This window comes from Chiloscyllium plagiosum, chromosome 21 (assembly GCF_004010195.1).
Source record: "Chiloscyllium plagiosum isolate BGI_BamShark_2017 chromosome 21, ASM401019v2, whole genome shotgun sequence".
In the NCBI taxonomy this organism is placed as follows: Eukaryota; Metazoa; Chordata; class Chondrichthyes; order Orectolobiformes; family Hemiscylliidae; genus Chiloscyllium; species Chiloscyllium plagiosum.
In genome coordinates, this window is record NC_057730.1 from 25,384,540 (window position 1) to 25,395,253 (window position 10,714).

Sequence of the window (10,714 nt, forward strand, 5' to 3'; positions counted from 1 at the left end):
ATACTCCTACTTTCTTTATACTCTTCTAAGGATTCACTCGATCGATCCTGTCTATACCTGACATATGCTTCCTTCTTTTTCTTAACCAAACCCTCAATTTCTTTTAGTCATCCAGCATTCCCTATACCTACCAGCCTTTCCTTTCACCCTGACAGGAATATACTTTCTCTGGATTTTCGTTATCTCATTTCTGAAGGTTCCCATTTTCCAGCCATCCCTTTACCTGCGAACATCTGCCCCCAATCAGCTTTCAAAAGTTCTTGCCTAATACCGTCAAAATTGGCCTTTCTCCAATTTAGAACTTCAACTTTTAGATCTGGTCTATGTTTCTTAAACAAAGTTAATCTTTTCCTTACATCAGCCATCTCCGTAATGTTCTTTATCAGCACAATGAAACCAAGAATATTATGTTTGGAATATTGTACTTGATCTCAGTTTCAATGAACTGGCTATGGAGCACATGATGAGGGAGATAAAGGTACATTTAGCCAAAGCCTTATCTTCTACTTTCTGCCCACCATTCTCCTTTCTGAATTGTGTATTTGACACCAGGTGATCAGTTCTGATAAATAATCTAATGACCACTGAAAGGAGCTGCCAAAGAGATGCTGGGGTTTGTCAGGGTGTTACTGCAGCCCAGAAAGAATCTGTACCACAAGAAGAAACAATCTAATTAGAATAAAGAATAACTTCTCTGTTATTCTTTCTTGTGAAAAGTGTAAGAACTGAGTAAATTATTGCTTTGGGGTTGCAGCATCTGTCAGTGAGGACAAAAAAGTGAAACAGCAATATAATTTAGATTTCTTTCATGGATATTTTGATGAATTTTAAAAAAAATTATGTTGGTGCAGTGTTTTGACAATAATAGTATTAATGTTCAAGTCAACTGCATATATTGCTAAAGTTGCTCCTGGTTTCATACTTCTCTACCATTAGCTCTCTTTAACAATTCCCGTTTCAAACCCCCAACTGTCTGAATCATTCTCAAAACATTGAATGAATTGTTCGCATTTAAATGGCTGAGTTATGTTTATTAGAAATGGAATTTTCTAGTGACCAGCATGAGGACATTTTTCAATAAACATGAGCATTTTCTTCTCCAAAATGAAAGTCAAACATATAACAGATGACTGGAGATTCTGGATCATGTAATAGATCTCCAGCTCCTCACTTGTAATTCAAACCAAAATACAACAAGAACATTGCTTAGGTAACATAGGGAACAATTTAATAGTAATTCGTAGCCCTTTCTGTCAAACAAGCCTCCTCTGTCCCACTGCACCAGTCACCAAATCAATTACTTTCAATCTCTGGGCTATTCATACTCATTAAACCAACAACAACATTTTTACTGGTGAGGAATTCAGAAAGCTAGCTTTGTTTTTGAAGTTATTCCTTATTAGAGTGCAGTTCATTTGTCACTTCCTTTCAACCAATAGATGTATAGAATAGTTGTGGCATGGAAATCGGGTACATAGTCCATCATGTTAGCACCCAAGAAAAACCAACCTCTCTTTCTAATCCCAACTTCCAACTCCTAATCTATAGCTCTGCAGTTACAGCATTTCAGCTGCTGATCTAGACACCTCTTTAAATGAGTTCAGGGTTTAATTTCTGCCTCCATCACCACATCAGGAATCAAATTCCAGACACTCCCTACCCTCTGGGTGAAAATGTTTTTTTCTGTCCCCTCTAATTCTTTTAACAATCACCTGATTTGACGTTAAATCGTATTTAATACCTAATACACCAATAAGATCCACATTTAAAATGTAAGTGAATTGATATTGCCTCTTGAAAATGAACAAGTCATTTATGTAGTCACTGCATAGATTGATGAGCATTAATTTTGCTTGAATCTCAACAGCCAGTTTCTATATGCCATTATATGTTAGCAATAGGCTTACCTCATTTTCAAATGTAGAATCTAACTAATTTCTAATTGGCAGATTTTTCTGCAATATTTAGGACCAGGATTTTATATTTTGAGTATCAGGATCAAATGGGGCTGCAACCATGCACTACATTGCATTCACTTGCAATGAATTTGCCTGAATTGGCCAATTAATGGCCAGAGGGCACACTCGCCAACCAAATAAGGACAGTGGGTGTGTTCTCAATGCCACAGTGCTCATTGTAATGCCTCCAATGCAGGAAGAGCCGTATCTACCATTGTCCTCCTGGCAGCTGGCCTGTTCCAAGCTCTTCTACCTTGAGTTTCTCATAGGCAATCCCAGTTGGCTTCTGACAATTGGTCTTGATTGGTCTATGTCTTACCTTAATTGACTTGCGACCTCTTCTGAGGAGTCATTCCTTCTACTCCCACTCCTGGCTATGGGCAGATGGCCTGAGAGTGGGGTGGTATCAACAATTCAATTGCTGGCCAGCATTACAAAATATTGCACCCACCTACCTCATTTCTCACCCCCATATTGGGCCAAGGTTTGACCCAAGGTATGTTGTGACTGATTAGCATTTGGACATGGGTTACGACATACTACAAAATTGGAAAGCTAAACTTGATCAATATGAGGTTAAGAGTTGATGCTGAAACTGCGGGTCTAACAAAGGAATGATCTTCAAGGGGCTTTTATATCTGAAAACTATACATTACTGCTTTAGAAATTCTTGTGTTCACAAATTCTAAAATCAAGTCCAGGTTGTGACTTTGAATTTTGGTGGTTTGCTTTTGCGATTTGCAAAATTCTGTGAACTCTTTTACTGTTGCCAATTCTTCCCAGATTAGATGCTGAAAGAATGCATGTGCTATTTGGCATTGTATTTAAAATAATTTTCTAAGGACATTAATATCTATTTCCAGCCTGGAGCAATAAATATCATGGAATCGACCCCAAAAGGAAGTAACATCCACACAACAAAGGTCACATTGGTAAGTATGTTCTCTTCTAAATTAACATTGCACATGGCATTGAAAAATGGTCACATTATATTCAATTCCATTTGGAAGTTGGAATTGAATCTGCATCCACTGTCCTTACAGGTTATGAATTCCAACCACAATGTACATTTTGAAAAACATTCATCTCCCCTGTTCCATTTGTCAATTTTTGTTATATCTGTATCCTTTAGTTCTGATAGTTTTTCTCTATTTGTTCTTGTTATAATTTGAATACCTATTAATTCTGCTTTTCACATTCTCTATTCTCTAGAGACAACAATTATAGTTAATCTCTGTACTGAGCTGAAGCCCTCAAACATGATACCACTTCATCAGTTTTCTCTTCATGCTCTGCTAATCACCTTTTTTAAAATTAATCTCCGTACTCCTTCATACACATATCTTGTAAATATTCCTGACATCAGATGATGGATGCCCCACTCCCAGACCAATCTGTCAGTGCACACCAAGAATATTTTAAAACAAAGCCTTCACACATTTCTGTTATTTCCATAAATTCTCCAAACCTTCTCTCTTCCCAGAGTGCACTCGTTGACTCCATGACAAATAGAACTGCTCAAGCTCTTCCTCCCAAGTTACCTGCTGCCTTTCAACCCAAACTTGTGCTCTGTCCTTTGCACAATCGACTTCCTCTCTATTCAATTATGCCCTGCCAACACATATACGCTAGAAGTTTTGAACACATTCCCTTCATTTCTCACCCAAACTTGAGTAGATGTTTTCCTGAAAAAGAGTAAGCAGCTCTTTGCGCACTATCTCAAAGATTCACCTCTAGTGAGATTCATTACCACAGGAGATTAGGAGAGCTGTCTTAAAAACTCAGTCCCATGATATTCAAGGTGCAGTGCGTACCTCTGACCTAGAATAATCTCTTACTTAATAACATAATTGATCTCTTTCCTAAGTAATCAGATCTCAAATCTGCCTACAAATGTCAAATAACTTCAGAGATTTGTGGAGGACTCGAATATATTAAGTCCTCGAAGGCGTGTCTTCATAAGAGAAACATGAAAGTACACTTCACCTCTCACTGTTAAACCATTTATATTTTAACAGTGAGGAACACTAAAGGAGATGGTGTAATTAAAATCTTGTCCTGCTGGTATCTGTTTGCTATACTCATTGTGCATGAGGCAACATGTTGATTATTTCAAATTTAGTATTCACTTGAAAGAAGCCAATTAAATGTCACATAAATTCCTCTTATTATTTCTCAAAACTAAAACCTCATTCATATGTTGAGATATTGATAAAAGAAATCTTTTCAGTACAAATCTTACTTGGGTCATCTGCTCATCCCATATATCTCCAAATATTATACATGCATAAAAAAATTATTGAATTATATCTTAGAATTTAATCTGGCCAGGTTTTGCTATCAAAATTGTGAGTCAGCTAATGACACTCCATGTTATTTGAATAAATGGACAAGCGAATTCAGGTGAGAGGCAATGCGCCATTAACTCCAATTTTCAAAGATTGTTTAGCCACTTCAGGACAGTTACTATCTTAGTTCAGCTCACATGTGAATGAAAGACAAACAAAAAGTGGGTTGCTCTTCAGAGGGTCAGTGCAGACTTGATCTGCTGAATGGCCTCTTTCCACACTATAGAGAATCTATAATTTTATGTGGTAACATTACAATTCTCATTGAATCATACAGTAGTGAAGAGGTCCTTCAGCCCATCAAGTCTGTACTGCCAAAATGAGGCTACTACCTCCACCAGTCCCTGTTTCCCACAATTCAAGTGCTCATCCAAGCACTTCTTGAAGACCATGATGTTTCCCGCCTTAATTACCCTTCCAGCCAGTGAATTCCAGAACCCCGCCATCCCCAAGAATGGAAAAGATTTTCCTCAAATCCTATCCTGCATTGTGCCTTAAAGTTATCCCCCTTGTTGTTCACCCTTCAATTAAGGAGAACATGCGCTGTCCATGACCCTCATAATCATATACACCTGTATCCGGTCCTCCCTTAAGCTTCTCTCCTCCAAAGAAAACAATTTAAGATTATCCAGCCACTCTTCAGAGGTGAAATACTCCATACCAAGCAACACCCTCGTGAATCTCCTCTGCACCCTTTCCAGTGCATTCACATCCTTCCTCCAATGAGCCGACCAGAACTACACGCAATACTCCAGCTGTGGCTTATTGAAAGTTCTGTACAGCTCTGACATGACCTCCACACTTTAATAGTCCACGCCACAATTGATAAAGGCAAGATGTTTTAGAAATTAAAATTATATCAAAAGGGCTTTCTTTATTTTTCTTACCATACATTTGGTAGGCTTTGTATATTCCTATTTACTTTGATGGTTAAAAATAGATTATACTACTGTACTGTGATTTGTGATCCATTTCGTTAAACTCTGACATAAGTGCTTGGCACCTGTTGTGCAGTACCTCCAAGAGATGCAGACAAGTATACTGATTCTTAAAACAATAACCATAAGCATCAAATAATAAGCTTTAAAATCACAACACACAATCAAAACTCAATTGCTTACATAAATAGAATCAACATTAGCCAAAGAAAGTGCAAGAAACTCTGATTTCATCCCATCATGTTTTCAGTCTGATCATGTCTTTAGAAACCTTTCTCTCTTATTCAGGCTACTACATTTCTTTTATTCTCCTCTCATTCTGTCCCTCATATTTCATGGGGTGGTGGATATTTCCAACTTGCTGCCCTGACGAATGCAGAGCAGTGCCATTATTGAAATGACTGAAGTTTTACTTCCCTTGAATGAATAAAATGAAGATCCGTTGGTATGAGTTTGGCTCCAGAGGAAATTTTATCTGTTGTGGCAATGCATACGTTATCTCCTGTAATGTAAGAAACCAGGCAGCATGATATTAAAGAACCTAAAAGACATTTACTAAAACTAACATCTAGGTTCATACCTTACATTCCTCAGGCACATGAGTATCTGGTCAAATATTAAACCAACAGTTTGTAACAGAGAAGCATATTTCCAGTAGAGTGTCACGCTTTAAATGATCCAAGTTAAGATGAAGTATGAGATATTTGTACCTTTAGGTCACATGTTATGATGCAGTGATGGTATTGAGCATGAGACATAACATAACTGAAATATCTCCACAGAGCCCAATATCCCATCACTGAGTCACCCTTTATATACATGTGGAGAGTCCTTGATGCTGATCTGGCTCCCTCAGAGCCAGCTCTCAGTGAACAGGATATCTGACACTCCTGTTTATATCTGTCAGCCAGAGCACTCTGAACTAGATTAACAGCCCCAATCAGGAAACTTTTATTCTATGAGGTCCACCTGACTGACCTCATTACAATCACTACAATAGCATCACCCTTTTTACAAAGGTGAAAACTTATCCCAAATATGTATACATGAGTGTACTTCGACATACGTTGTCAGATCAATAATTATACCAACAGGTAAAACCATGATTAGCAGCCTAAAGTTTCAATTTTAGTGTGATGCTTTAGAGATTGACAACTTGTCCTAACCTGTTGATCATGTACTCACCTCACCTCTCTATTGCATTTGTTTGACATCTTGCATGTCTTCCTGCTGGCTGCTGTTACCCAATATCACTACACAAACACCACTGTCAGAGTGTTCCTCTGTAATCTCTTTCTGCAGGATTGGTGTACCATAACATTCGTTTGAACAGATTTCTGATCTTTTGCAATGTAGCACCATGATCACTAATGATCTGGACTGGTTTTATATTTTGGAAACTCTTTCTGGTATCCAAATATTTTAAAATATATTTCCAACTCTCACTCTCTGACCACTGCGCAACTTTGGTAGATCTCTTCCTAGTTGCTCATCATGTATCTCTTTCATTCTTCTCTGTCTTTGGAGAAGAATGTCCTGTGACTCAGAATGGTTAGAAAATTGCTTATCTGGCAAGGTCATTCTCTTTGCCTTCAGTTCGTAAGTTGTGCTGGGGATGGTACTCCCTTCTCCAATGTAGTGCAGGGAAGTACAGTAATGCAATGCAAGATTAATGTTTTGTTGCTCAATCCTTATTAATTTGATGGTGCTACTATACTGCTTCAGTGTGAATCATGGCTTGTTGTTTATTCAGTCATGGGACATGGTGTCACTGGCTGGCCAACATTTATTGCACATTTCTAGTTGCCTTTGAACTGAATGGCTTGCTAGGCCATTTCAGAGTCTGGACAGTTGAAAATCAACCATCATTGTTGTGGATCTGGAGTCACATGTAGGCCAGGCCAGGCGAGGACGGTAGTGTTCCTTCCCTGAAGGACATTAATGAACTAGATGGGTTTTTCCAACAGTCAATACTGATTTCATCATCATCAGTGTATTCTTAATTCTAGATTGTTGCTAAGTTCAAATTCCACCATCTGCCATGGAGAGATTCAAACCCAAGTTCCCAGAACATTACCTGAGTTTCTGGATTAATAGTTTCACTCTAGTATCAAAAGGCCATTGCCTCCCCTTTGTGATATGGGTCCCACTCCACTTAAAATGGTTTGCCAGTATTGTCAACATGCTTGTTGAGTTGCTAAATCATCAAACAATGGCCATTTACAAACGTAATCTGTCATAAGGTTGTAGTCTTCCCTGTGCACTGTGAATAAGTTTGTTGTTACATTTGTCCAAAGTGTGGATAAAATGGTCATGTGGATGTAGATGTGAATGTCCACTGCTTGGGTTGATATGCTCAGCATGCCTCACGTGAATTTATAAGTCATTGAATGTCCAGATTCATCCCTTGCCAGTATACAGATTCACATGCTCGCTGTCTTGTGTGCTCAATACTCATATGTCCCTGCTGTAACATTGACATCTTGGTACAATGTTTTTGGGGTTAGGACCTGTTGCCCTTTTAAATGATTTGTTGAGATATACCAAGTTCATCTGCGTCTGGGCAAAATAAATGAAGCTACTCAGGTACTTCTTTCGTACTGTTAGGCCAACCCTTGGTAATGAACTTTTGCAATTCTAGTGGTTGTTCATGGTTGTCAGGTGCCAGTTATAACTGTTTACACTGACTATAGCCAAAATGTAACAAATCAACATCAAGAAAATTTTCAACTTCTAGTCAAGAGCATGGAAGTGTAGATCAAGAGGAACATCTTGGTCTTTGTGTGGGTTGATTAATCTGCTCAGCATGTAATCATCTTGGCATTTGGCTTGCATCTCACATCAAAGTCATATCCTTGCAGAATGTTGACTGATTCAGTTGCATCATTTGTTCTTCCATGTTTGGTGTGGTGTGAATCTCATCAATTGTGACAACACCAAGATCAGTGCATTACTGATATTCCTACCACTGCTGGGCCATTGATATCTATGAGGTAGAAGATTTTGACATGACAAAATGAACTTGCAAATTGGCACGGTAGTGTAATTCTGCCAATGCATGAAATTGGTGTTCTGTTATATGCTGTGAGATGGTCTCTTTTTGGTAGTACCATGGAGTGCCATTTACTGAGGTGCATGTCTTTCAGGATGAGCATTGGCTGCCATGCCACTGTCCTGTCTTTTCAGGATATTGATATTAATGATTGCCTTATACCATTGACAGGGTATATGGGCTTAACAATATAGAAGGCTTGTTCATCTTCTGAAATTCACCTTTCTCTTGATTCTCTCTGAATCTCATTGACATGATTGCCTTTGTGATTCATTCTTAACACTTATCTTGCTGCCAGTACTGTGGTGTTGTACCATCTTATTGATCACCAGTGTTTTGTTCTGAGGTTTGGCTTTGCCGCTGGAACCATATTTCCTGCATATATATGCCCAATGTCCCTTGGTGTCGCATAATTTACAGGTATCAAGAATAACTGGACAGGGTTTGGGTCAATGCAACAAACCACATCTGTTACAAAGTTTGTTGGCTTGGTGCATTTCACTGACCATAGTGGTACCCAAAGCATGGAATCATTGGCCTGCTAATATAGCTTCGCACTTAAGTCTATCCTCACATAATGTGTGAATGGAATGGTTCTTTCTGTTATCCTAAAGACTTTAAGTGTTGTAGTGGCAATGACTAACTCACAAAGCCTCTCTGATCGTATCCCTTTGGAAATATCATCCCTATTTTCTTTGCTGAAGCATCTTCCAACAAACTGGTAAATAGACTCTTGGAGTTTGTGTCTGTCTCACATGAGTTGGAATCCATTAATCATGAAATTAATTCTTCGTTTGAGCTGGTCTTCAACAACCTTTCTGAACTTTTCTGGATTTTTTAAACACCCATGGGAAAGACTGGATGTGTTAATTCTACTAAATCCCTCCTTGCCAATGGAAGCATGATTTTTAGAGATCTTCTCTCCAGAACATTTATGGTTTATAAAATAGACATGCATACGTTGTTTAAACAATTGTACCGCAGTAAGATGTCATTGGCATGGCATAATTCGGAATGAGGTTTCGGCTATCCATAATTAGCCTTTAAACCATTGTACTATATCATCACTGGTGTGTGTTGCTTACTTCTTGTCAATGCAGATTAAAAACTTCTTCCTCCAGAACACTGACTTTGCAGGAGCTTTTATTAGAAAACGTTATTTGGGAACAGAGCGTACTTGTTCCAAACCTCTAAATGGCACTGCACTGGCTTTGTGTTGCAGTTGAAAAGTACATTTTGTGCTTTTTGTTCATTTGTTCTCATTCCTTTTAATTAAAGCTATATTAGAAATGATCTTTTATGAAAAAACTTATATTCTGACTTAAACTACTTTTGCACTTTTCTTGGTCATTAATACCGATCTACAGATCTGTACAACTCTCTATGCTCAACTAAACTGATGCTGCTGAAGGGTGGAAAATTTTCCCTTTGTTTGGATTCATTGTTGTCCAGAGTTATTGTCCAGTTGATCTTCAGTTAGTTTTCTGAATATCTACTACCAGGATATTGGAGTGGTTTATGGATGGTCATGACTGCAACAATGATATCAGTTTGCCTCCAACAGGGAGTTTCTTCTTGATTTGGCAATACTTGGGTTCTCTCTGTAACATAAGACAATGGATTTGGATATGGTGGTATTTAAGATTCTAATAGACATGTATTACAAATAACTGTTAAGTATAAACATTACATTCCTCAGACACATAAGTGTCTCAATAAACATTAAGTTTTTAGTTGACAACAGAGGAGCCTGCTTCCAGTAGTGTGTCATGCTTCTAATGCTCTGAGGAAAGATTGTTTAAGATCTTTACATCCCTTAGGTGACATAATGTTTTGAGCATTTCTTTTAAAGGTATACTGAAGAACTAACCATGATCCATAACCCAACAGTAATTTCTATAACATGCATCTAGTGTTTAAATCACAGAAACATAGAAAATACATGCAGGAGTAGGCCATTCAGCCCTTCGAGCCTGCACCTCTAATTCAATACATTCGTGGCTGATCATGCAATCTCAGTATCCCGTGCACGCTTTCTCTCAATACCCCTTGATCTTTTTAATTGCAAGGGCTACTTCCAGCTCCCTCTTGAATATATCTAATGAACTGGCCCCAACAACTGTCTGTGGGAGAGAATTCCACAGGTTCACAACACTGAGTGAAGAAATTACTCATCTCAACCTGAATGGCTTACCCCTTATTTTTAGACTGTGACCCCTAGTTCTGGATGTCCCAACATCGGGAACATACTTCCTGCATCTAGCTTGTCCAGTCCCTTCTGGAGAAAGTGAGGGCTGCAGATGCTGGAGATCAGAGCTGAAAATGTGTTGCTGGTAAAGCGCAGCAGGTCAGGCAGCATCCAGGGAACAGGAGAATCGACGTTTCGGGCATAAGCCCTTCTTCAGGAATGAGGAAATT

At 38.5% G+C, this 10,714-nt stretch overlaps 1 protein-coding gene across 1 annotated transcript in view; it reads left to right on the top strand.

Moving 5' to 3' along the window:
- The window catches only part of rgs11 (regulator of G protein signaling 11), a 150,122-nt gene that overhangs the window by 79,681 nt on the left and 59,727 nt on the right, over positions 1-10,714 (top strand). The window contains exon 9 of the mRNA XM_043711561.1: positions 2,822-2,890. Within this exon, the coding sequence (XP_043567496.1) occupies positions 2,822-2,890 (69 nt within the window). The remainder of the gene's footprint in view (positions 1-2,821; positions 2,891-10,714) is intronic.